We start from the raw sequence: 25,940 nt of genomic DNA, 5'->3' as shown, positions 1-25,940 counted from the left end.
AAATGAATTAAACTAACAAAACAAATGTGCCATTGACGTAGCCAACCAAACAACATGTGTTATTTATAGTGATTTATTATAAAGTCTTATTGCATCTGTCCTCGTGACAGAGGAGCTGGATGTTATCTTGTGATACAGGAGCCGCAGACAGATAATCAAATGTATGCCAAGACGCTATCAAAGTAGCCAAATTAAAATATTATATTTAGTTTTTGTATATATAGTTTTCCTTCATATCGTTTGATAAGGTTTCTGCACGTTTACTTGTTAATGTATACTGTACTGGCTAAATATTGTTGGTTTTACTCGAAGAAAAGGGAGAATGGACAAGCAGATTAAAAGAGATTTATATACTCATTTAATTTAACGAATATTTTACATGAGCAATACAAAATATGTAAATTAAATACATTTTCTTGCCTGGTATAAGTTTTATCCAAATGCTGAGTTTGTAAATGTTTCACGGTATGAAATAAGATCATAGATTTAGAAGGTTCTGTGATCACACAATGACTGAGCATCATCCATAGGTCCTTAATTGGTTTGTAATTTATAATACTTAATTTACAAATGAGGAATCTATCATTTTTAAAGTATGAAAACCCAATAATGAGTGAAGAATGAATAATAGTCAAACTTATTAATCAAGATTTTATTTCATAACTGTGTTCATTAATTGCATACTAATAACAAGTGTTTATGTTGGAACAGTGCTTTATAATTATACATAATTAAATATAGTTTTCTCATGCTTTACTAATGATAAATAATGCGTAATTATTATTAAGTGTTACCTTTAGTCATTTTTGGCTATAAAAATACATTTGAATATAATATTTAATAATCGTGTGTGTGTAGGTTTGTGTGTGTATGTACATGTGTCTGTGTGTGTGTGTGTGTGTGTGCGTCCGTGTGTGCGTGCGTGTGTGCGGAAAAACCTGAAGGCGACACAAAGTTAATTTACGAAATACATTTATTTTTGCAAAAAACAACAACATTGAGCTGTTTTTATTTCATCGTCCCTCTTTCATAAAGCAAACATTGAATTTCATTCAACGATCAAATGTCTTGAGATATTGTGTCACTCTGGAAAAGACCAGGAGGAACCCTGACCGCCGTGTGAGCTGGTCACCCATGAGGACGTGACGCAGACGGCTCCAGGAACACAGAGGAGATTCAAAAGGTGCTCGACAGGCTAACAGTGAAATGAAACGTGGATCAGATCTCCGAGAGGAGAGAACGCTCTGCTGCCGCTTTACCAATAAATAATGATGCTCCGGTTCACGGAACAGGATGAAAACCTGACCCATCACTGGCAGACAGAGCGGAGAACTACAGGAACCCAGAGAGGACAGTGTGCTCACAAGTGAAGGTAAACACGGTGAAGCAAGTGATTTCAAAACAACTTGAATATAATTATTGTGAGGAGTGATATAACTTGATTGCTTATGACTATCTCATCCTTCTAAATGTCGGTGTGTCCTGACGGTTGGGTGTTTCTCTTTACCATGCCGCACCTTTTCTCAGTACAAATGTGCAACATTTATGACGTTAGGACTTCTTAGTTATTCTGAATCTTTCATGACCACGGAAAAGAACACGTCCTGTTATGTGTTCAATTAATAATGGACCGTTTAATAAGGTTAAAGGTCAGATAAAGATGAGCAGCTGCATAACGTCTACTGTGGAGCGATGTCAGTGACGTCATCAGGGTCACTGATTGGGTCATGACTTGAAATCTCTCACAAGAAAGAAAGTCTGTGTTTTGAATCTGAGATTATCAGGCATGGAAGGTTTCAAGTTGCATTGTGGGTAATGTCAGCTCTAAGTGGTGTGGACTATTAAAATCTCTGTATTCTAATTCATAATTCTAGATCATTGGAACAGGGTGTATGTAGGTAGCGCCCCCATAGTTCACATGTGGAAGTGTCCCAGAGCCAGACACTGCCCCCTAGCTGCTGCTCACACGGCTCCTTCACCAGGACGGGTCACATGCAGAGAAGGATTAATAATACAGGAGCATTTCTTTTCTTTCTAATTTTCTTAACCTGGAAAACTTGACCGGAATCCCGAGCGGCGCCGGACATTTCCCCGTGATGACATCACGAGTCCCTTTAATGAATCCAGTGATTGACAGGACATGCATCAGCAGTCTCAATGATTGCACAATTGTCTTAATTATGTTCTGCGTTTCATGTCATTATGAATTAAATATCTTTTGGTAGAATATATTGTTTTTGTTGTCTTAAAAAGATTGTTGGTAAGTAGTGAAGGTGAAATGGTTGCGGCTATGGCCCTAAAATAAACTTTGAACAAAGGGAAAAAAGAATAACAAGCTCTCAAAATTCAAAATGAAAACCACGTTGACGTCTGCAGACCATTCATCCTGTCAAATATATTTGGATTCTAAACGTCTCCATTTTTTTCCTTTCTTTTTTTTCCATCCAGTAGAACACGTCGATCATTCAGTGTAAATTATGCAGCTAACAGAAGTTGAGCTGCGACAGTAAAAACAATAAAAGTGCTACGAGCTCACAGATGTCGTGACAGCAGTGTGACAGGGTTCAGATCTCGTCCTCCTCACCATCTGGACACTCATGTCGCCGTAAATTGGAGGAACAGTCTTCCTCCAATGTTGGTGTTGTTGACATGTTATCTTTGATAATAATAAGACACTATCTTATTCTTAAGATGACATTCTGTCTCCCTTCTTCTTGTCATGAGAAATACAGAGTTTCAGGAAGTGTCTGAATGTCAGAGGTTCCTGAAGGCACCGTCGGGGTTGCTAAAGGACAACTCCAGAGTGTTCCAGCTTTACGTTCTATTAAACCGATTCCTCTGGCTTTTGTCTGGAAAATTCACATTCACAGCTTAAAATCGCTGCTTTTGTCTTCACTGAGATGGAGATTTTGATATTTAGATATTGAAAGATAAAAGGCAAAACATTTTTTTTATTTCAAACGTAACAAAAGGGGGAAAACTACAGGAATGGAATTGTCCTTTTGCAGAGGTTGACGGTGAACTCCGGACGTGAAACCCACCGATTGCCCTTAAACATTCAGAGCAGAAGGTCATAGACGTCAGCGGCGGTCGGTGCAGGTTGAAAAGAGCTGTAACGTACGGCACGCTGTGGAGAAGGAGGCACATTGTGTGAATCTGCATAGTTGTGTCAGTGTGCTTCACTTCAGAGCATCACTTGGGCTTCGAGGAAGACAATTGTCTTCTCTCTCCTGCGCTGCCCCTCGCCATCGCATGACATCACAGTGATGTCACAGTGGTGGACTTCACTGATTGGGCGGGGCCTGGGATCACAGAGGGCACAAAAAGCGAAGGGCAGTGGGCGGGACCCGAAGAGGAGAAGGAACACCCTCTGGACCAGCCGCGAGCCTCCGCCAGCTCGTGCGGCAGGCTCTCGGCCAGACGAGCCAGCTGATCCTCCCCCTGCCGGATGAGGTCGTCCACGCGGCGCTGGCGGATCAGCAGCGAGGGTTTGGTGCTGACGAATCGGCGGTAGTCCTGGAGCTGCGGCTCGGTGAGGTAGCCGGACAGGATGCCGTGGACCACGCGCTGCCGCCGGTCCAGGTTCTCCTTCAGCTCCCGGGCGTCTTCGGTTTGTCCGAGGAGCAGAGAGCGTTTGTGATGCAAGGACTCCTGAACGGGAGAGCGGACAACATGAACATCGGCTTCGTCACTGAGACATAAACTCATGTTTACAATGTTTACTGAGAGAAAAGTAGAGCCATTTATATAGACTTCTATACAAGCAGAGGAGTCGCCCCCTGGTGGTCAGGAGAGAGAATGCAAGTTTAAAGATATTGCATGCATTAGCTTCCCTTTTAAGAACTTGCCACCTGGCAACTAAACGTCATTCAGAAAAAAAAATCATTAAAAAATTAATGAAGGTTCAATTTCAATCAGCTGCTTCAGTTTCAGGGTCCTTGTGCTGTGCGTGTTGGCTCAGAGGATGAACCCTAACAACTGAACACTGACAGCAGGTTTTGGAAGAAAAAAAGTATTCACGCCTAATCGTTTACTGTTTCACTGTTATATTCAGACTTCTCATCTTACTGTCTCTGTTTAATCTTACACACAAACTCAGCATGTCTCCTGATAGCAGTGAAACAGGGGAATCTGTATGTTTCTGTCTGAAAGAACGGGCAGTTCCTTTGTTATCATATGACCATTTCTTGCAAACCGCTCTATGGGACGAGGGGAAAGGTTCCCGATTAGGCCGAAGACGTCATGAGGGTTTCTGTTAGTGGGTCATGATGAGTATGTAAGATGTGGTTCTTTGAGAGATCTGTGAGGAGTCTTGGATATGCAATTTGTCTATCACCTTGTACTTCTGACTCTGATCCTTCCTTGCAACGAATAAATGTTCCTGTTTCAATGATTTTACCACGAGGTGTCGAGTAAATCTTTCTAACAGCAGGATAACATGTCAACAAACATAATATGAATATTTGGCATTAAAGTTTAGGTCAGTATGTAACCTGCTAAAAATAACACGTGAAACGTGAGCATGTTGACTTAGAAATGATTCATTCCTCATGTCAGTTTAACACTGATGCAGATAAATAAAGATTAGAAAGACTCATCTCATTTTGTCATTGACTTAACATCTAAAAATGCTCTCAGAGTCATATACGGGTCTACACCTAGACCTCTATATTTAGTGAACCCCCATTGGGACTCTGTGGCGGGTATTCAGAATATCTAGAATATTTCACATTGTGTGAGCTGGCCGGGCAGGCCACACATCGCTATAGGTAACAGGAACCATGAGTCCGACCCTGCCCGTCTCACCCTCTCGCTGGCCGTGTCCTGCGTGGATTCCCCTCTCTCCAGAGCCAGCAGAGATCTGTGGATCCTCGACAGCCGGCTGCAGAGCGACAGCAGCAGGTTCACGATCCTCTCCAGGTCTCCTGCAAACAACACGCGCGCGGGTCAACGTCTCAGCTTCTACGCCCAAAGCCCCATCGGAGCGGCGGCGCCTGAGTGTGAATGCAGTCGGGCGGCATACCGATGAACACGGCGTACTTGTCCCTCTCGTTGGTTTTCAGGCAGTCCTGCACCAGCGCGTCGACGCTCGCCCCGAGCGCCTGGTGACGTCGCTGCTCCTCGCTCAGCGCCTCCCTCTCCCGCCGCAGAGCCGCCACGCTGTGCCTCAGGGCCTCGCACAGCTCCGCCTAGTAAACAGGGTGAGAACAGGACGTTTTATGTTAATTCATATTCATAGTGAACACTTTCAGAAGAAATGCCTTTTTTTTATACCTTGCTGGTGCTGAGGTCTTTCTCGCCCTCCTCCAGATCCACCACTGGGCTCTGACCAGGATCACTGATGCCATCTTGGATCCTTGGAGGGAATAACATGATTTATCGGTAATCATGTTTCTTTTATATGACATTTCCTCAAGATCGGTCATTCTTGTGTTTTAGAAGATAGATAACTGAGACAATACAAATACGGTGAGAAACATACAAGCTGTGTGTTATTTAATGTGTGAGAAATTGACAGTATTTCATGCTATTTACTCATAAATATTGTTTAAAGTTTGACTACCTTCATACACAATGAGTTTAAAAACGTATCAATAGTTTTCCTCAAGTACAGCCTCACTTGTAATATTCAGTCAAAAAAAGAATAATATAAGTAAAGGCTTTGAGATGCGGAGGAGCTTATTTTTACAAGAAGTTACTGATAAAGTATTTTATCCTGTTATACCATCTCTGGCAGCTCGGTGTCAGCATTGTTCAGAAGCCACATCTCTGTCACTCTGATACAGGTTGGATCAGAGTGGAATTTAGAGAAAGAACAAACATTCATATGCTACAGAGACTTCCACCTTCTTTAATCACGTAGACAACAAAACCTTTAACCACTAAGACTAGTGTTGTTTTTAAAAATATTTTGTAAGAGTCCACAGTTCTTCTCTAATCCACCTGTGCAGTGAAGTTTGATGAAACAGTCACCGTGGTCGGGCACGCTCTTCACGCTCAGGACCAAGTTCGACAACGGCCTCAGTCCAGACTGGTACCAGACCTCCAGCACTTTAAATACACCTGGTGGTCTGTTCATTGACGGCTGTTTCCTCGTTTGTTTAACATCACGTTCACCAACAAACCAAAACACATTCAAGATGTCGCTGACTTTAAAGGCCTCAACATGCAGGGACAACACAGGTTTGTGATGTTTCATCTCTGTGTCAGCAGCAGATAGGAGAAGAAGGCTGTCAGCAAACACAACAACAATGACAAATGTTGGTTTACAGGAAGTCCTGTTCCCCAAACAATTATCTTATCCTTTGGTCGCTTTCTGCACTTTAGGTCCTTCGGATAAACACACTCAACATCAAGGTCTTTACCCTTGTGTTATATAAAACAGTTCAGGAAATCCAGAGTGATCCTCCTCCAGCATTTAACTCCATTATCAGTCTGTGATGTGCATTCGCTCGTTGAAATTCACTATCTGGAAATCCACTGTTCTGCATTTCTCTGTTGTTTGTGTAACACGGGGAAGGGAATGACTGCAGTCGTAATCATCAGAGACTTTTAGTGAAGTTGGGAAATTCTTCATGTCGACATGACAAACCAGCACCGTTAAACGAGGAGTGCAAAGAGTATTTCGATGAAAAGAACTCCTTCTTTGAGGTCAATGTAATAAATGTGAGTATTTACAAAAAAAAAGTGTTTTGTTGATAAGGAATCTCAGTATCTTAGCTTTTTAAAAATGTAACACAAAATGATTAAGTGTATTTAAAGGCAAAACATGACAGGGTTACCTGTAATCAAATTGGCTTCCCCTACGTTGCCATGGTGATTGTCCAACCAATCGGTTGTTGGGAAAGATCTCCTCCATGAGCTCCACAGTGGATTTACTCCCCCAGGTTTCCAGGAGTGGCACCAGAGAGCTGTCCTGCAACACCTGGATACAATGAAAAATACCAAATTAAATTATGTTTGACAACAAACTAGGACATAGATCTGATTACGAAAACAAAGGTAGAGTTGTAATTAAGTACTACGATAAAGGAAGAGTCAGGACTAGGTACTACGATAAAGGTAGAGTCTGGACTAGGTACTACGATAAAAGTAGAGTCAGGACTAGGTACTACGATAAAGGTAGAGTCAGAACTAGGTACTACGATAAAGGTAGAGTCAGAACAATGTACTTTGATACAGGTAGAGTCAGGACTAGGTACTACAATAAAGGTGGTGTCATCACTTGGTACTAGGATAAAGGTAGAGTCAGAGCTAGGTACAGAAACCTTTTTTTATCAAATAAACTCCTGACGCCAGGTACCCACCAGCTGCCGGGCCAACGCCTCCACTCGTAACTCTTCAGATGTTTTTTCCCTCTTGGGTAGGGGCTGGTACTCAAGACCCCGGGTGTCCTCGGCTGTGGTAGATGTGGTGATGGACTCTGTGGTGGAGAGCTGTGACTTGAAGGAAGGAAGGAGAACGGGCACAGTCGATGGAGAGACATCGGAGGAAGGAGACACTGGAGGGGAGTGGAGGGGTGACTTGTCGGGAATGGTGGAGGTGTTTGAGACTTCCATACTTGGACTAAATACAGCAAAATGAAATGGAAAAAGAGAAAGAGACAGTAGAAAATGAAAACATGTTCATAATGATTATATTTCAATTCAAAAAATGGAAAAACGTGTAAAACACACCTTCCCACAGCAGCTTCCTGCTCCAATTTGAGGGGAGGAGGAGGATAAAAAGCAGGAGGAGGAGAAGGAGGAGGAAGAGCAAGGAAGTCCTCTAAGATGGTTGTCTCTTTGATTGGTGGAGGAGGTGGCGGAGGATTTTGGAGGAAGACCTCGTCATATTCCTCCTGTGATAGGCCTATGGAGGACTCTAGTGGTTGCTGCTGGTCAATGGAGCTGAAAAAACTTGACTCGGAGATTCGCAGAGACGACAGGTGCTGAGAAATGGATGGATGGGAGGAAGGGGGAGGAGACGACGCGACGCTCCCGCCGTCCTTCCTGTTTGGTGGGGATGCATGCTGAAACTGTGTTGTCGTCGCTGGCAAAACTTCTTTTAACTCGTTTTCCGCTGAATACTCTCCCATCATCTCCAAACTGAAGGCTCTCTCTCTGTACGTGTCCTTGGCGCTGTCTTGTAATGTGCTTACGTCACTCAAACTGTATCTTGTCTTTCTCTTAATCAGTAGAGTTTCATTGTGGCCAGTAGTAGTACTCCTACTACCACCACCATCACCTGTGTTGGGTTGCGGGATGCCTGGGAAGGTGATGGCATCCAGGTTGGCCTGGCTCAGCCTCTCGGTGGCATGCCACCCGGTGCTGCCTTTGTCTTGAGCTCCAGGTGGGGAGAGGGGGCAGGGCAGGCCCACGGAGGCCGCCAGAGTGGAAGTGCTGTGGGTCCGCTGGCGCTCGCTGTTCCTCTGTCGCTCCTTTCGGGTCACAGGTGTGTGGGCGGGGCCGGAGTCTAGAAACAGAACACCAGGAAGGAGTCAGAGAGGAGTTGAGTTCGAACCAAAGAATGATTCCCGAACAGCGTCAACTCGGCCAAGTGAGCTGAAACCAATCCCATGTAATGACAGTTTGAAGCCAATTTCATTTATTTTGTATATGGCCTCATGGATCGTACAATCTACTCAGGTTTTCACTTTGGATTTGTTAAATAATACGAAACATTAATGACAAATAAAAAAAGCCAGATAAGGAACAACTTCTTGATTGGCTGAAGTGAAATAGTCTGCACATGCAGAGGAGGCCATAACTATGCCGTGTTGTTTTGGGTTTTTGTATTTTGCTCACCTGAAGATCCTGCAGGCTGGAAGGTGTCCCGGCTGTTTTGTGAGTATTGAGGAGAGTAGAGGTCACCTGATAGCTGGACTTTTGAAGGTCTAAGAGAGAGACAGATAAAGAAACAACTAAAGAAAGTGTGGCTGTGTACTGTACATCAGACTAGAGTACTACTTCAATTACGACAAGTGTAGAACAAAAACAGCAACGTCTGACTATATCATAAAATAAAAAACAACAATGCCATAGAGAAAAATATTTGATGAAACCTAGTAAATGCCAGTGGTATTGCTTTTAATCTTTGTGGATTATGGAGGAAACAATTCTATCAAAGGATGATCTTTAGATTTAACACAAGCAAGACTTCACACTGTCTGCATGGAAAGGAATACTTTTTTAAACTGATGCATGACTTGGAAAACTAACAACGAAAACATAAAGTACATGTTTTAGACATGTATTTTATCCATATATTCCACTGCTTTTGTGAACCTAAGACCTTTGGTGAACTAATTTCCATCACCACAACAGTTTGTCCACATGACAAATCTTTTTAGCCTTAGAGACAAATTATCTCTTTACACGCCTTAAGACAATGAGGCCTCATTATATAGAGAGCTGGGATTGTTCTGCATTGTTTAATGTAACACCTGGGTATGTGTCTCATATCTCTTTTAAAGGTGAATTTAAGAAATTATGTAAAATCGAGAAAATGACCTCAGTCCCTAAAGGGTCATTGTCATGGGCCTTCCTGTATGTTCTGTTTTAGATTTGACATTTACTTGTTTTACAGTCCATTTCCTCACAGCGATCCTTCGCTGATCTAAAGCTCGTTAAAGGTCCGTGCTCAGTCCCCAGAAGGTGCATTCATGTTCTGGTTATTATTATTTCAGACACCAGACAGATCTGAGTAAACATGCACACAGAGATCCTACAGTGACCTCTGACCTTCACACTAGAGAGCAAACCTTTTGAGAGTTTCAAGTGGAGTCGGTATTTTGTTTATTTTCCTGTCTATGCTAGGGACTTCTCTTTGCTTCTTCAAATTCCTCAGTTCCTCCCTTCTTTGACTCCTCTTCTTCATTCTCTCCCCTCCCATTGAACTCTTTCACTCCTCTCAACGTTGTTTCTTCTTCTATTATCTGAACCCCTGACTCCCTTGCCTCCTTTCTAACCTTCCTCCCTCCTCCTCTCCTGTTCCCCTCTTTCCATACCAAGAGATACTCCCTTCTTCCTCCTTCTGTTGCAAAGCTGCATGGACTTTCATTTCAGATGTTCTCTCCCTCCTTATGTTCCCTTTGTGATCTCATCTTTTCTTTCCTCCCCTTCCACCTTTTTACCACTTTGCATGTCTTTCTACATTGTTCATTTTTCCTTTCCTAAATCCCATCCTTCCCCTTTCTGTGTCACCTCCTCCCATTCCTTGTCCTTTATCCTTACTTCCTCTCTCCCTGAGGTGCCAGCAGCCGGGCACATGGACTCATAAGGCCGCAATGGGTTTGAAAAGGGCAAAGAGCCTAAAGCACACGCACGCACGCACGCACGCATACACACACACACACACACACAAACACACCCTATTATGGAAGAGAGCCATAAGAGATATCGTTCCCATGATCCTCTGAAGAACAGAGGGAAACATTTTGCTCAAAATAGTTTAAATTAGTTGGATTTCATTTTATAAACAAAACGACACAAACGAAAGATGAGGCAGAACATCTGTGAGAAAAGGAGACTTTCTCTACTGGAAAGTTTTTTAGTGTATAAGTTGACATGTTGAGCATCTACTTCCAGTTTACAGTTCATCTTGTCGTATGTGTGCAAATGCAGTGTTCTGCATGAGAAACATGATGATGAGACGAGAGGGAGGACAGCTTGGCGATTTGAACCGACAGCCGTATTCATCATTGATCACGTGAGCCCGAGCGGCGAGGTGGCGTACCTGTCCTCGGCCAGAGAGCGGCGTCCACAGCGTCCAGCCTCAGAGACGAAGACCCCAAACATCCCAACGTCACTTGGAGGGAAGTCCTGAAACACACAGACGGGGTGGTGTTTTAGGAAGAGAGCTCCACTGCTTTGGTTTCTCCTCTCCCTCTGGAGTCATGTGGTATCAGGCGGAAACCTCCCGTTTGGAAACAGGAAGCCAATGTGGAAGTGCCTTAACCTTGCATTCTCTATACTGGCCACCAGGGGGCGAATCCTGCGCTCCATACAGACGTCTGGAAGTCTTCTAGTGGGGAAATGCATCAATCAGCTTGGCTAAGACCTCGCCTCGCCTCGCAGGCCAGGTTCTGGTACCGTTTGGTCTCCTTTTCAACCGGAGCAGCCATACCCGTATATTGATCCATGCTAAGCACGGACCCAGGTGATTAAATCCCTATTTCTGTTGTCTTCAACAACAGGGAGACACACCTGGTGGACATCTGCACTCTAGTGCACTTTACTAGTTGTTATTATTATTATATTATTTATTAGTGTAAAATATATTTGAGCAAAGTTTATGTGTTTTCTTTTTAAAAGCAGATGTAGACGAGAAGCCAGAGACCTCGGCACAAGTCTGCTGCTCGTTAGAGCCGATAACCCTTCGGCGATAACCCACTCGACTTGACACGGCCCCGTTCCATCAGGAACTACGCATTGCCTTTCAGCACCAAGTGAGCAATTACCAATTGATAATAAAAATGACTTTGACTTTTTGACTTTGACTTTGAGCTTCAATACAGAAAGACTTACACAGAGATTGTAACCTAAAAACATCCCCGCTGTCAAAGCAGGACAGCGAGGACCCCGCGGAGAGATGCACTGTGAGCGGAAGAGTAATGATGTTTATGTGGCTGATGCCTGATGGAGATAAAAGTCATGCTCATCCTTTACCGCATTCCTTTAGGACTGTAAATGTATGTGTGCGCGCTATCTTTGCCATCGTGCGCATCGGCCGGCGCCCAGCAGCCGTTTCCGGCTCTTTGGCACCTCACAGGAAACGCTGAGGACTCTGGGTATTTCCTGTGTGACTCGGGGCCAATGTCCCTTAACGGCAAATTGTCCTCAAACTAAATGGTGATTAGAGAGCCGAGAAATATGTGTATTATGAAAAATATAAAACTGATGTGATGAACGTCATTTTTACATTAGCGGTCAGCTTCTCTGCACATGTTGTAGTCTTTGATTGGATACAACCTGAAGCTGATGTTTGTATGCATCATGGTAGTTATTTAAATCCTAGACTATGTCTACAACTACACCAGACGTCTCCATGTGTGAGCTGCAGGAATATTAGATTAATTTAATTTTTCCACAATTCAAACAATAAAATACAAAATAAACAAAAATAAACCAAGATAATTAAATACTACAGTGCAGGAAGAGGCGAAGAGCCAACTGGGCTTATTTGAAACCTCCAACTATATAATATTTCACATTTTTAAAAGAAATATGCACAAGACCGACAACAAAAAGGTGCGGTGTTACCTGGCTCTCTGCTGCGGGGGAGGAGCGTGAGCGGTGGTGCCGAGGAGTCATTTCTGTCTCCTCGGATCTCTCCAGGAGATCCTCGGCGGAAGCCGACATCCCAGAGCCCCGAGCGGAGCCGGCCTTCTGCAGGGCCCCGTTGAGCTGCGTGGACAGGCCCCGGTCTCTGCTGGAGGACGGACTCGCTCTGCTGAGCCCTGCGTCACGGTTGATGTCCTGGACCATCTGGGCTTTGGGCTCTGGAGATGGCGCACTGGGAGTAGAAACCAGTTATGGAAGTTATTGAATTGTAATAATGCCGTAATAATTCCACATTCATATTAAAATGTAAATGTGAGATATTACAATTCATTGTGTGGTGAACGTGAATTTCGGTGCATATATTGCCAGACAAAATTGTTAGACGATGCTAGTGGTTGTGGTTACCCAGGAGGCTGCTGAACCGGGGCCCTCGGGGCGGCCCCACTGCCCAGGGAGAAGAGCTGAGACTGGAGGCTCTGCTGCTGGAGGGGGGAGCAGAGACGCCTCTCCCCAGAGGACAACACCCGATCTGCACCGGAGTCCTGGAGGGAGAGCAGGCTGGAGCTGGAGGAGAGGCTGAAGGTGTCTGAGTGACAGGAGGAGACTGGAGAGAGAGAGAGAGAGAGAGAGAGAGAGAGAGAGAGAGAGAGAGAGAGAGAGAGAGAGAGAGAGAGAGAGAGAGAGAGAGAGAGAGAGAGAGGGATGGTATAAATTTCTTGAATTTCCCTTTGGGGATCAATAAAGTAATTATCTATCTATCTATCTATCTATCTATCTATCTATCTATCTATCTATCTATCTATCTATCTATCTATCTATCTATCTATCTATCTATCTATCTATCTATCTATCTATCTAAACAAAAAATAAGGAAAGATGTGATTAATCTATTAGTTCAACTCAGTTCAATATTTGCAATACCTCCTATTTGTCCTTCAATTAAAGCGTCAACCTCTCACTCATACTTCTACTTCCCTCCCTCTCCTTACCTGTGTAGTTGCTGTCTTCGGGCTGTAGATATGCGCTCCGGGGCCTCAGTCCACTCCTCTGTCCTTTATTGTCTCTATAGACGCTCCTCTTTCTCTCCACGTATTCAGCCAGAGCATCGTGCTGAAGCTGCCGCAAGTCGGGCTTTGACGTGGCATTTTGCAGAGCCCCGCCGCTGAAGCGGCTCGCCACGAGCTCAAACATCTTCCGCCGGTCAGCCACGCTGGTCTCTGACAGACAGGGAGAGCAGGGTCAAAGCAATTGGTCATCCATACACATCTAGTACTGTTCCCAGATGTTAGTGATGTACCATAATAGATATCTACCACAATACTATAATTACACAATGTGGAAGAGAAAACAGCTTCCATCAAAATAGTTTAAAAAGCACTGGTTCTCTTTAGGGCTGGGTCGTCTTTGCAACAGCGCCACTGACCAATCGCAGCGCATGTTAATGGCCATTCTGGGCCACTGACCAGTCATACATCTACGCCATTTGGCAGGCGCTGCACGTCAAACTAAAGATCTGATTTGTTGAAGTCCATGACAATCAACCACAACGTCCACTCCCCGTGTCCTTTATCTGCAGAGGCTTAAACTGCTTTGCTCCCATAGAGACACGGGAGGAGAAAATGTGATTGGATAAAACTCTCCTTCAAACCAGCTGCACTGAAAGCAGCGCTACAGGCTGAAGGCAGAGCAACAGAGGAAGACAGGAGCTGCGCAATGAAAAATAAGCTAATAGAGAAAAAATAATTATAATACATGTAGTGTATTACATTATAAAATACCTATAACTTTGTAATTCAGTTTAGTCCAGCAGAGAAGGCCGAGCTGGCCCTGACGGCCTGTCACTAACGACACAAAAGCTAGATAAATGGCAGTACAACAGATGTATCTCTATGCTTGTCTACACATTTGTCCCACAACATTAATGAGCAGTGTTTTAGGTTAGCTAGACATTTTCAACAAAATAATTTAGTTTTTATTACATGGCAAGACTAGTTAGATTGTTTCATTTAGTTGTGTGTAATCGAGATGTGCTGTACAGTATGCACCAAGTACTTTTGGTCAGTGCTTCATTGTGACAACTGCAATATTGACTTTTAAGGTGAGGTGTGAAGGGCGACAGCTGCTTTAGAACTGCATTTTCTAAAGTATATTTACCTCCTCCACGTCTGAAGAGGGCAGCAGTTTCTGCATCTGTAACTCCCACTTCATTCATGTTCTCTGGCTCAGAGTATGATCGCTTCTTCTGACCCACTGCCAGACGCTTGCGGCCACAGATCCGCATGAGAGGAGGTCCAACTGGCGGGACAATGGGGAGGGCTGGTGGGCTCGGACCTCGAGTCTCCGGGCTGACCATGTGACGCTCCTTCGGGGTGTGTAGGGAAATGACCGGTGGCGGCGACTGTTGCGTGATAACAACGCCCTGTGGTTTGGGCATGGTTTTTGGGCCTTTTCTCTCCAGGGACTGGTGCTTGGCTGTGACAGGTGGAGTCTGGGAGCTGCTGGAGGAGGAGAAGGGAGAAGGAGCGGCAGGAGGCGAAGGGCTGATTGAGGAGCTGAGGTCTCTCCTTCTGAAGGAGGTTGACCGCAGTACCTTGGACTGGGCATCTTTCAAAGAGTCCCTGTAGGATCTGTTAAGAGACAAGTTTCAATTATCAGGGTGGCTCAGAGAAACTCAAGACACTGGTATGTTAAAGACTCTGATCTGTAAGAGGAATCTGAACCTGTTAGAAGACTCTGATCTGTTGGAGGAGTCTGACATCTAGTACTCTGAGGTATTCTCAACTGGTGGGTTGCAGATACGTTTTTGGTGGGTCGCATGGGCAAAAACAAAATGTTAAGAAAAAATCTAGTGCTTTTATTTTGAATTGGTTTTTTTCAGCGTAGTGCTGTCTGTGCACACTCCTAATGCTGCGTTCACACCAAACTCACCGGACTATTTGTTTGCTTCATTCGCACTAGACGCGCCAAAGAGGAGTGGCTCCGCGAATTTTTCGCGTCAAGACATTCGGGCACGCTGCCCGAATGTGGAAATGGCATTACTCGCATCCATATGCGTCTGTGCATTGACTTTGTATGTACTGTGATGTAATCTACTTGTGCAAAAAATTCACCCCCAAGGTTCTGGTGCAGCGAAGTGATGAGCGAGCATTAAAAGCCCTCCTACCATTCAGCACTACCTGTCTCTGTGGGAGTAGCTTCTCAGCTCTGGTTCAGCTCACTGCTCACTACTACACTACTTTGACCTTAGAGTGACCTTGTCTACTCTGACCTGTTGAAGGACCCTGACCTGTTGGAGGACTCTAACGTGTTGGAGGACTATGACCTGTTGGAGGACTCTGACCTGTTGGAATACTGACCTGTTGAGGGACGTGTCCTGCATGAAGCCCAACATCTCTTTGATGTCCTGTGTCCGAGGAAAGTCTTTCCTGCATTCATCCTCCTTGGATTCGTCCAAATGGAAGGTGCTACGGCTTCTTTGGAGAGCTAAACTGGGATCTCCTGGTGTCCTGAACACCACACAGACAGGGAGTTTAGTCCAGTTAATGTGACTCATTTTGACTCTTGCCAATCTGAAAAGACTTATGACACAAAATCAAATGTTGCAATTCATGGAATAAATATGTAATGCAATCTGGAACACAATGGATACAAATAAAATGTGTCCATATAGGCTGAAATTGTGATAAATACAGTTCGTAGTACATTTTTGGAGATAGGGTAAGGGTTATACATTGAAATAGTTGTATCAACTCTTCTACCTGTATTTCATGTGGTCGCTGCTGCCTCCTCTGTAGCTCATGGTCCTGTGGGCTTTGGTCCTGCTATTGCTTCTCTCCAGCATGTTTCTGAGGTCATCCGCTCCACAGGGGGCGCTGCGGCCTTTCTCAGTCATCTAAATTCATAATCAGAAAATATAAAGCAATGAAGCAGGATCCCAGCCAGCAAGGATCAAGACTTTGTACTTTAGGACGCACATTTCGGACGAGTCAAATCTTGTGTTGTAAGTCAAAAAAAATCCACACAACTTGTTTTTCTTTTGAGTGGTGCTTTTTACAATGCAAATGACTAATAGTTCATTATTTACTTCTCAGCTGAATCATTAAAAATAAATGGTAACCAAACAGATTTTGGTTTCAGTTACCCTCGCATGGCTGGCTTTGTCTGGGGCCTGGATAGTGCTGTGACTGCGCTGCCTTCCGGTGCGCTCCCGATGCTCGAAACAACTGACCTTCTCCAGGACGGAGAGGCTGCGGACAGGTCCCTGGCTGCCATCGCCAAAGCTGCTGTTGCCATGGCTACTGGAAGAGATGACACTGTTGGGGCTGGCGTACCGCTGAACCTCAGCAAGGGCGAGCTCCAGACGAGTCAGAGGGTGTTCTCTGTCTTTGTCCCGCTCTCTGTGGTCCCAGGTTTGGTACTGCACAACTGCTGAGTCACTGAGGTGCCTGGGGTGAGGCTGGGAGGCGGATGGATACACAACCTGAGGCTGAGGGTGAACGGGCAACTGGGTCGCAGGTGCTTGTCCCTGGGGAAGCCTGGAGGACGCCATTGGCTCTGAGTGAATGCTGGCCTGGTCCATCGACCTGAATGGAGGGAGGTAGTGGAAGAAAAATGGAGGACAAATAGTAAGTAAAGGAGGGAAAATCCTCAACTTGATTCCTGATACACAAGACAGCTAACATTGTATGAACTAACCAGTCATTGCTGCTTCACAGACAGAAATGTGTTGTGGAGGTGTCTGGTTGCTGGACCCATGATGTCAAATCAACCTCCTCTACAGATGTTTAAAATAAATTGGCTATCATATATTAGTAAATATTGACCAGTCTCAGTATTTTCTGGCAAAGGCGTTGGATTGGGCACTGCGTTGGCCTGGAGCCCGCCAGCAGCGGGTCAGCCATCCAGTTCTCCTGATGCACAACACATCCAGCCATAGCATGAACACTGTGTTGCCTTGGGCCAGAAGCATTACAATAAGGTAAAAAATAAACCTAAATCGGATTTTTCTGTTGGTTCAAAATTGGATTGGTTGTCAGAATTGGGTTGTACCGGCGTACCGTGTTACGAACAGATCGGGTCCGATCTACGTCCAGGACATGGTAAAACCGTACCCAGCTCGTTCACTCCGCTCAGCTTCAGCCAATCAGCTTGTAGCTCCGTCACTGCGAACTAAACACTTAACAACGTCACGACTGTTTGCTTCCTGACTCCTCGATGGTGGAATGAGCTCCCCATTGACATCAGGACAGTAGGAAGTGTCTACATCTTCTGTCGCAAACTAAAAACACATCTTTTTGGACTACACCTTGAATAAGGAAGGTAGCACAGTAGTAGCACTTTAGTAGCACTTAGATGTCTCTTACTGATAGCACTTTGTAGTTTGACTTTATTGAAGAAATTGTACTTTCCTGATCCTTGTTGTTCTGAGTTTGTTCTCACGATCGAATGAACTTATTGTAAGTTGCTTTGGATAAAAGCTAAATGAAATATAATTAACAATGCTTTGGTTTTTTGCACAAACAAAATATAAATCTGGAAGCCTCTTCTCTTGGACTACCAGATGGGAGGATTCGGTCCTGCTAAAGGACAAGAAGGGTCTTGATTACCGCCCTTCTACAGGGCGGGTTGCCACAGAGCAGACAGGGACTCTACCGCTGGAAGACTCCCAAAGACTACTGAGCAGACCTCTTAAGAACTAAGTCAGTGACACTAGCTCATTCATTCCTTCGTTCACAATTTTGGAGATATGTTTGTGGAGCTGCTGAATGCGTCCCAACCAGGGTTCACAAGGCGCAAGGACAGAATCAGGAATCTCAAACCGCTGTGAAGTCCTAATCAGAAATGATTTCAACATCCATCCATCCATCCATTATCCAAACCGCTTATCCTGCTTAGGGTCGCATGGCGCTGGAGCCGATCCCAGCTGTCAATGGGTGAAGGCAGGGTTCACCCTGGACAAGTCTCCAGTCCATCACAGGACAGACATATAGACAGATAACCATTCACGCTCACAGTCACACCTACGGGCAATACGTCGAATATGTTGATTTCAACATGTCAAACGATAGTCCTCCCTGTGTACCTGCTCCTGTCTCCCCTGGACTGGACCGGTGTGCAGGGCTCCCTCCACGGTGAGGACGGGGGCCGGAATCCAGCAGTCGTTGGGATGTGGGTACTATGAAAATCCTGGTTCTGTTCCTGGAACCCTTGGTTGTGGGTTCTCTGGCTTGTATGAGCATGGGACCCTTGGAAGCTCTGACTGTGAGGTCCTTGGTGGTTTGGAGGCCTTTGGGCCCCCGTCTGGTCCTCTGATTCCTCTCTAGCAGTGTTCACATGGAGTGTGGAGAGTTCAGAGTCAAACTCTTCCTGTTGAGGCCTGATGAAAGGAGAAGACTGAGTTAGCATTAAAGGCCATTGCAATGGTTGTTTTTTTTTTTACAGCTCTGTAGCAAGTTAATGCTGGAATCAGATCTGCTGTCATCTGTCCTGGCCTTTTCGAACCGATTTGAGTGTTTTCAACTCCATGGTGCTAGGCCTAAACAACAACCTACAGTTGTAAGACCCCTCTTAGAAAGATAATGACCTAAAGAACTGGAATCTGCAATAAAACTAAAAAAAAATATGATTAAACAAAGCCTTCGCCTGTTACCAAAGATTTTAGTAAAGAAACTGTTGTTCGGTTCAAAAATGGAAAATTTATCTGCTAGGATTGGGAGATGCTGGGTATTAAAATTTGCTGGTGCAGGACACCAATTGAGCAACTGAGACGCCACACAACATCTAGATGCCATAAAGTTGATAATTTAGCCATGTTTTGGTCAAAAATAAAACTTTTGAGAACATAATCTAACTAATTTCAGCTCAGATTCTTTTTAAAGGTACTGATTGAGTGATAACAGCAGTTGGTTTAAATATCAGCTTCAAGGTCACCTGTCAGCTTCAGGTGCTTGAGGCCTGAGGTGTGTGGAGGCAGATGCTGGAGAAGAGGAATACTGGTATAGTGAAGAAGAAAAGTTGTTTTGGTATCCGTTTTCTGGCGCTGACATCCTTCCATCCCTCCGCCTCTCCGTTGCTCCTTCCTCCCCGCCTCTGTTGCCCCGGCCGCTCTCCTTGGTCGAGGCAGGGTAGCCTCCCGAGGAGCCCGGCCCGAGGCTGGCGCTGGCCGTCTGTGCGTAGTGGGGCTCATGCTGGGGGACGGGGTACACGCCTGTGGGCTGAATGAGCCGGCCAGACTGAGGAATGGGGCCGGCAGGTCCGGAGGAAGGTCCAGTAGGGGAAGGGGGCTGGGGAAAGCCTCCACCCTGCCGGGGCTTTGTGGTGGGGCTGCTCTCTGGACTCTTCTCTATCACGGTGTGGAGCTGGCCCTCGGCGCCATACGAGCCTTTAGCTGGAAGCACAGTCAGGATGTAATGATTGCGTGTAAGTAATGCAGAGGATGGTGATAGCTTCTAGAATATTATAGACATGCCTGTTGCATATTGAGGCATTGTTTTTAATACATTTAGTTGCCCTCTATTGATAAATGTAGCGCTCATTAGGAACCTCCATTTACAACTTCAACTGGTAGCAGAAGAATAAAATGTTATATTCTCTTAAAATGGGTAGAATAATGGAAATTTAATGCAAATGTAGTGTACCTGCACTTGAGGCCACGGGGCCACTGGAGTGATGCCAGGAACCTTTCTGCAGAGACCTGAGTCACAAGAACATTCAATTAAACACCAGCTGCTTTGTCTACATTTAAGGAACAATTCAAACTCCATTGTTTTAATCCAAATAGTTTTGAATCATATGGTATCCTCCTATACCATACCATTTCATATCATATTGGGCCTTACTGAGCAAGTAGTGGATTTGTATTGTATCATAGAATTAAGTCGCATTCAACATTATTGCAGACTTTTGTAGCATATTATATCCATTGTGTTGTTTCATAGCACATCGCACTGTAGTGGAGTACATCATCTTGTGGCGCAATGTATCGTATCATCAGCATATTGTGGCATATCATATCATATTGTATTTTCATCATACCGTAGCATAACATTAATTATTGTATCGTAGCGTAGCATATAGTGTTGTATTATATTTTATCAGAGCATACTAAACTGCATTGTATGTGAGAGGGTAATCTACATTCTTGGCTTTTAAGAACAACACTTACCAAACACCTTGTTATAAACAACAGAAGAATCAAATAATGAATTAATAAATAAGCTCCGTGAAGTCGTTCATACCGAGAACTACTTTAGGATGTTGGCAAGTTCAAGTTCTCGCGTCCAGATTCACCTGGATTTGACCGATGCTACTCACCGTAGCGAGCGGGCGTGTTCCAGACTGGACCAGGAGTTGGGTCTCTCGTGGTGCTTGATGGCTGCGTAGCTGTCGCTACGCCTTGGTGGAGCCGGCGCCCCTTTCAGGCTCTCGTGGGAACTGCGGCTGGCTGCCGGGCCCCAGATCGGACCCACACTGTGTCTGTTTGATGCCGGTGCGGCACTGCTGCTGCTGCTGCCACTGCTGCTGCTGCCACTGCTGCCGTCCCGGTAACAGACCCCACCCACTGAACCTGCAACCAATAGTACAAAATGAAAACAATGACATCATCACGTTCGCATTACAAAAGCCGAAAGCCGTTCCTAAAGCAGAACCATCACCTTGCAGGTCTCGGCTTAACCCCGGCCTTGCCCCGCCCCCGCCTCTGAAATCGCTGTTGCGTAGCAAAGCGGTGGAGGCGGAGCTCAGCTCATGCTCTTGAGATGGGCCCTGTTGGGTGTCATAAACTGTCTGGACGTAACATATGTCAGTCTGCTGCCTCTCTCCACTTTCTCCTTCTCTCTGAGGGACGGTCTCCAGCGAATAGGAGCGCTCCGGGCTGAAGGAAGGGTTGGAGGCAAGGTACTCTGGGATACTGGAGCTGGTGGAGAACGAAGAGTAGGCCGAGTCTCGTTTGCTGTGGAGGTGGTCGATGCTGTTGGAGGACCTGGAACATGAGAACAAGATATTTCATTTGATATTATGACATATTTACAGACACATCAAACTGCTAGCCGAGCTAACTATGGTACTTTCAAAAGGACAACACACTGTCAGGACATCATCTTCAGTACCTTGCAACAACCAACTCAACCAGCTTGATCAATTATACTGCATAGTGTACGGGGTGTTTTGTGGGCTGACATTTTTTTTAAATCTGGGTTGTGCAGTGTCTTATGATGGTAGCTTGGCTATTCAACATTGGTAGGTTTGTGCAGTTGTCTTTAAACATCCATTGAGGTTCCCCATCGCGACAATTTCTGTCTGACCAATCAGTGGTCTGCAGTGTTTTAACTTCACCTTCTCGTATCGGCTGAGGTCACTTAAAACTTTGACCGAGTGGTCAAAAGTTGGAAAACCAAAAAAGAACAAGTGGAGTAGAGTCGTAAATGCATTTCTCTCCTTAAATCATCATGCATGGTACTAAATACAGCCCCAATACTCCTCTCTACTTCCTTGTGGGTTGGTGAAAATGGAAAATGCGGTAGAACAGAACATCTCGGACAGCACTAGAAACGGACGACCTGTCATGAGGACTTGTCTTTTGAAAAGTTGCGTGCAGTCACGACACCCAACAAACAGCTTCGACACTAACTGCTGCCAAAACCACGATGTGTTCTTTTATACTTCTCTTCATAAAGCTGATCAATGAGCAAGATACAACATCGTACATCAGACACCTTTGGAGTTGCTTCTCTTATGATGAAGAGAAGCTATCATGTTTGTGCTAAGCTAGACTAGAGCTGAGGTGTTTTATTGTGTTTTATGGACCTGGCAGAGGACAGCTGGTGGCAGGAGGAGTAGGCCGGGTGGGGTCCGCTGTGGGTGTGGTGGCCCAGCGGGTGGTGGTGCTGTGCTCCGGAGTGAAGCTGGGAGGACTGAGGGGGGTCGAGGCTCTCCATGCTCCCCCTGGAGCTGTACTGGTCCGGACTCTTCCTCAGGAAGCTGCCGCCAGAGTCAAACCCGCCGGACAGGTCGGTGGTAGAGGCACTGAGACAGAGACAGGGAGAGAAGTCTTTACCTGGAGACTCAGACGTGCTGCGATGGAAATGTGGCTGAACCAACGCACAGACTTAAGATAACTTAAAGCTAACATCAGCATGCTAACATTGAGGCTGATGGGACTATAGTTTTGCTGGTATTGTTTTGTAATTAATAACCACAGGTTTTCTCATCAGCTTCATCACTTTATTTGAACATTAGTCTTCCTGCTTTATAGGATCACAGACTTACAACACATTAAGTTGAGACTCATCTAATACCTATTTGTTGACATGCTGGCTCCCCAAACTCATCTGTGACTCTGACCTCCCCACATTCAAATCCCAAATCCAAACTTGCTTTTAATGTATGACTGTGTGCTCTCTTACTGCTTTTATTTATTTGTATTTGTTTTATTCTATTAGTTTCATGGCTTAGCTTTCAGGATATTTGAACTATTATGTAAAGTGACTTTGATTTCTTAGAAAAGCACTAGACAAAAAATGCATTATTATTATTATTATTATTATTATTATTATTATTATTATTATTATTATTATTATGCTGTATGTCGTGTGTTTTGCTTGATAGTCATATTTAATTCATGCAGATGACAATGAATGAAAAGTGCTGGTCTGATAATTGTTGTGTTAGTATAGTATTTCTCTTCCAAAAAAAATAGTTTTATATATTGATCAGACATAAGAATAATCTAATTCAGAGTTGAAGTGAAGAAATGTTACAGGTCCGACCCCGTTAGATTGCGCGTTTACATAAAGCACAGACTCGGACCAGCGTGTTGACCAGGTGCAGGTCTGAAGGCTTCGTGTGTGTGTGTAAAGCTGATTCTGCTGTTACCTCACTCCATAACTGACTGGAATGTAAAATGGGAGTGTGTGAGTGTGTCTACGTCACAGTTTGACCCACCAACTCCTCCAACCGAACACAATGCAATTACCACTGTGGAACCGGGCCTCTGGGCCGGTCTCTGTCTTCTCAGGTTTGTTGTTGGTGTCGCTGTTCGTCTCCTTCGCTGTTTACCTCCTGTTTACTTTTAAGGCAGAGCTGCAGAGGTGCTGCAGCAATCTTTATATTCTGATCCTAACATTACCAGTAGTGTGTGTGTGTGTGTGTGTGTGTGTGTGTGTATGTATGTGTGTGTGTGTGTGTGTGGTGGGAAGGAGGGGGTTGCCATGGGAGGACCAGAGATGAGGGGGGAAGGGCATTAGGAATGCTTCTACAGGCATCGACGTCAATGCCCTGTCCACCCAACACACACACACACACTCACACACTCACGCACACACACACAAGCGTCAGAGGCTTTTATTTGCCCTTCACTGCTGTTTAAAAGAAACAGTCATGTAACTTCTTCTGATGACATAAACCAGCACCGCTTCAGCAAAATACACAACAAGCACAACAATCAAACAGTTGTGTGTTGATCAGTTTGTGCAACAGGGATGCACACACGGCAGCTGGGAACACACACGTGAGGTGTAAGCTTTTATTAGAATCACGTCGGTAGACAAATCCAGCAGGAGCTCTGATTGGACTAAAACTCCTGATTCTGCAATACAAAACTCTCCATGAAGTCAACACACACACACAGACACACACGCAAACAAACACACACGCACACAAACACACACACACACACACACACACACACACTCGAAGAATATTCTCTAAAAATGTCACCTCTTTCCAAAAAGGTTCCTCCCTTTCTGCAAGAAACGCAGATCACAGATGTCTTTGTTTTCCAAAATGTGTCCACATTCCAACTTGCCTTTAGTCTGAGGACAGAGTTGCTACAAACTGACATTTTAACACTTCGCATCAAAACTCAGCGGACAAAGGTCACATCATGTAACAGCTCCTCACATTGATCCGTCTCTGGACCGCCGTCAACTAAACAAATTCCTGTCCCACGAAACATTGTTGTAGTGTTACGCAAACACTGGGAATGTCCGGTGAAGGTTTAAATGAGCTGCTTAGTGTAACGTAACCCTGATTGGCTGAGACAGCGGCAAAGTATTGTCATCGACGCTGTGTTCACGTTGTTACGTCATTATGTCAAAACACAATCATCCATCAATTTGTCAGGAAAGAGATCTTCGTCAGGAGCAAAGACTGGTTCCCGTCAGAGATCAAACACAAACCTGGTCACGACTCTCTGAAACATGAACTTTGACCCTCTGAGTGACTGATTGCGGCACACAATAAACCCAAAATCAAAGAGTGAAAACGTCTTTATCTTCAGATGAAGACTAGTTCTCAGCATCCTGCGCAGTATAATAACAGAGATCACTGGTTTTCTTATCTTGTGTTATTACATTTGTGATCACAGTGCTATTGTCTCCTTATCTACAACTACAAGTGTTAAGTGTTTACACGGAGAAGTCAGGATATAAATGACTCCTTATTAACTGACATTGTGAGCAATGTCAAACCGTCACACAGCAGGTACTGTGCGAAGCCTTTGGAACTACACAAGATGTCGAAATATGATGTTAATAAGTATCGTTTCACTTCCTGGAGCAAACTGTCAACCTGCTCAGTTTTGTTTGATCCCAGGCCGGTCTCCAAGATCAAAACTATCTTTAGAAAGACCTTCTGTGAATCTCCCTCACTGCGTCCTCTTTGATATCCATAATTATAACGGCAGAAATAAAAAAAATTTTAAAAAAAGGACAAGTTTGTTCTACACTTAATCTACCTGATAGATTTAATTTTTTTACATAGCTGCTGACTGTGAGTCAAGGAAGCCACAAATTTAGCATTTAACTTATTTAACTTATTAACCAGTGAACAGAAGTGACCATATTTGGACTGTGGTAGAGACGCTGTGAGTGAGGACGGGAAGCCGTCTCACTGCGTCTGCAGGGTAGAAATACACAGACGGCGTTAGTGTGCGTGGAGTTTGACAGTGTTTTCATTGAGACAACAAACTCTACATCAAACTCAAGTGAAGGATATAATGAGATGCTTTATCTGTGGAGGAAGTCAAACTTAACAATTGATTGGACGCAACAGACTGACACCACTCTGATATCTTTATGTAGTTGAACCAGCAGAAGGTTAGCTTAGCATAACGATTGTGACTTGTCAATCATAGGAGATCCACTACAAAGCATCCCCTGCTTTATGGTCTGTTTGACTCTAAATGACCACCATGTACTAAATGAACATCATGCTGTATTGAAGAAGACTTGAAACTAGAGATTAAACTCATGTTTACAATGTTTACTGAGGGAATACATCAAGAGAGAAGTAGAGTCATTTATATAGACTTCTATACAACCAGAGGAGTCGCCCTCTGGTGGTCAGTAGTGAGAATGCAGCTTTAACACGTGAAGCATAGACTTCTATACAACCAGAGGAGTCGAGCCCTGGTGGTCAGTAGTGAGAATGCAGCTTTGACACATAAAGCATACACTTCTATACAACCATAGGGGTCGCCCCCTGGTGGTCAGTAGAGAGAAAGCAGGTTTAAGTCAGTTCTATATTGGGGGTCGAGCAAAACGACGGACCTGGGGAAATGATACATGATATTTATCAGAGCTGTTCTTGATCACTGACCTGGCGTGGTAGCTGTGGTGCCAGGTGCTGCTCATTGTGTCCATCGCTCCCTGCTCCGACGGCTGCTGACCTTCACCGAGC

General features: G+C 44.7%; 1 protein-coding gene across 2 annotated transcripts; it reads right to left on the bottom strand.

Annotated features, from left to right (window-relative positions):
• Nucleotides 1-961: 961 nt before the first annotated feature.
• Nucleotides 962-25,940, bottom strand: shroom3 (shroom family member 3). 2 transcript variants are annotated; one of them, XM_068574079.1, is made up of 23 exons: nt 25,860-25,940; nt 22,068-22,286; nt 20,918-21,243; nt 20,577-20,829; nt 19,901-19,956; nt 19,194-19,650; nt 18,346-18,639; nt 16,405-16,846; nt 16,022-16,155; nt 15,620-15,769; nt 14,418-14,890; nt 13,253-13,480; nt 12,669-12,867; nt 12,243-12,495; nt 10,717-10,802; nt 8,787-8,875; nt 7,677-8,454; nt 7,308-7,566; nt 6,783-6,925; nt 5,275-5,356; nt 5,024-5,189; nt 4,807-4,925; nt 962-3,651 (listed from the first exon to the last, which is right to left on the bottom strand). In XM_068574079.1, the coding sequence occupies exons 1-23, from the start codon at nt 25,901-25,903 to the stop codon at nt 3,259-3,261; spliced, it is 5,643 nt and encodes a 1,880-aa protein (XP_068430180.1). In that variant the 5' UTR covers nt 25,904-25,940; the 3' UTR covers nt 962-3,258. The 2 variants fall into 2 exon arrangements, with proteins under 2 accessions (XP_068430180.1, XP_068430181.1); XM_068574080.1 differs by having other exon boundaries at nt 16,492-16,846.

This window comes from Clinocottus analis, unplaced genomic scaffold (genome assembly GCF_023055335.1).
Source record: "Clinocottus analis isolate CAN_PGR_092001 unplaced genomic scaffold, fCliAna1.0.p SCAF_13, whole genome shotgun sequence".
Lineage (NCBI taxonomy): Eukaryota > Metazoa > Chordata > Actinopteri > Perciformes > Cottidae > Clinocottus > Clinocottus analis.
This window is presented reverse-complemented; position numbering and strand designations above follow the sequence as displayed.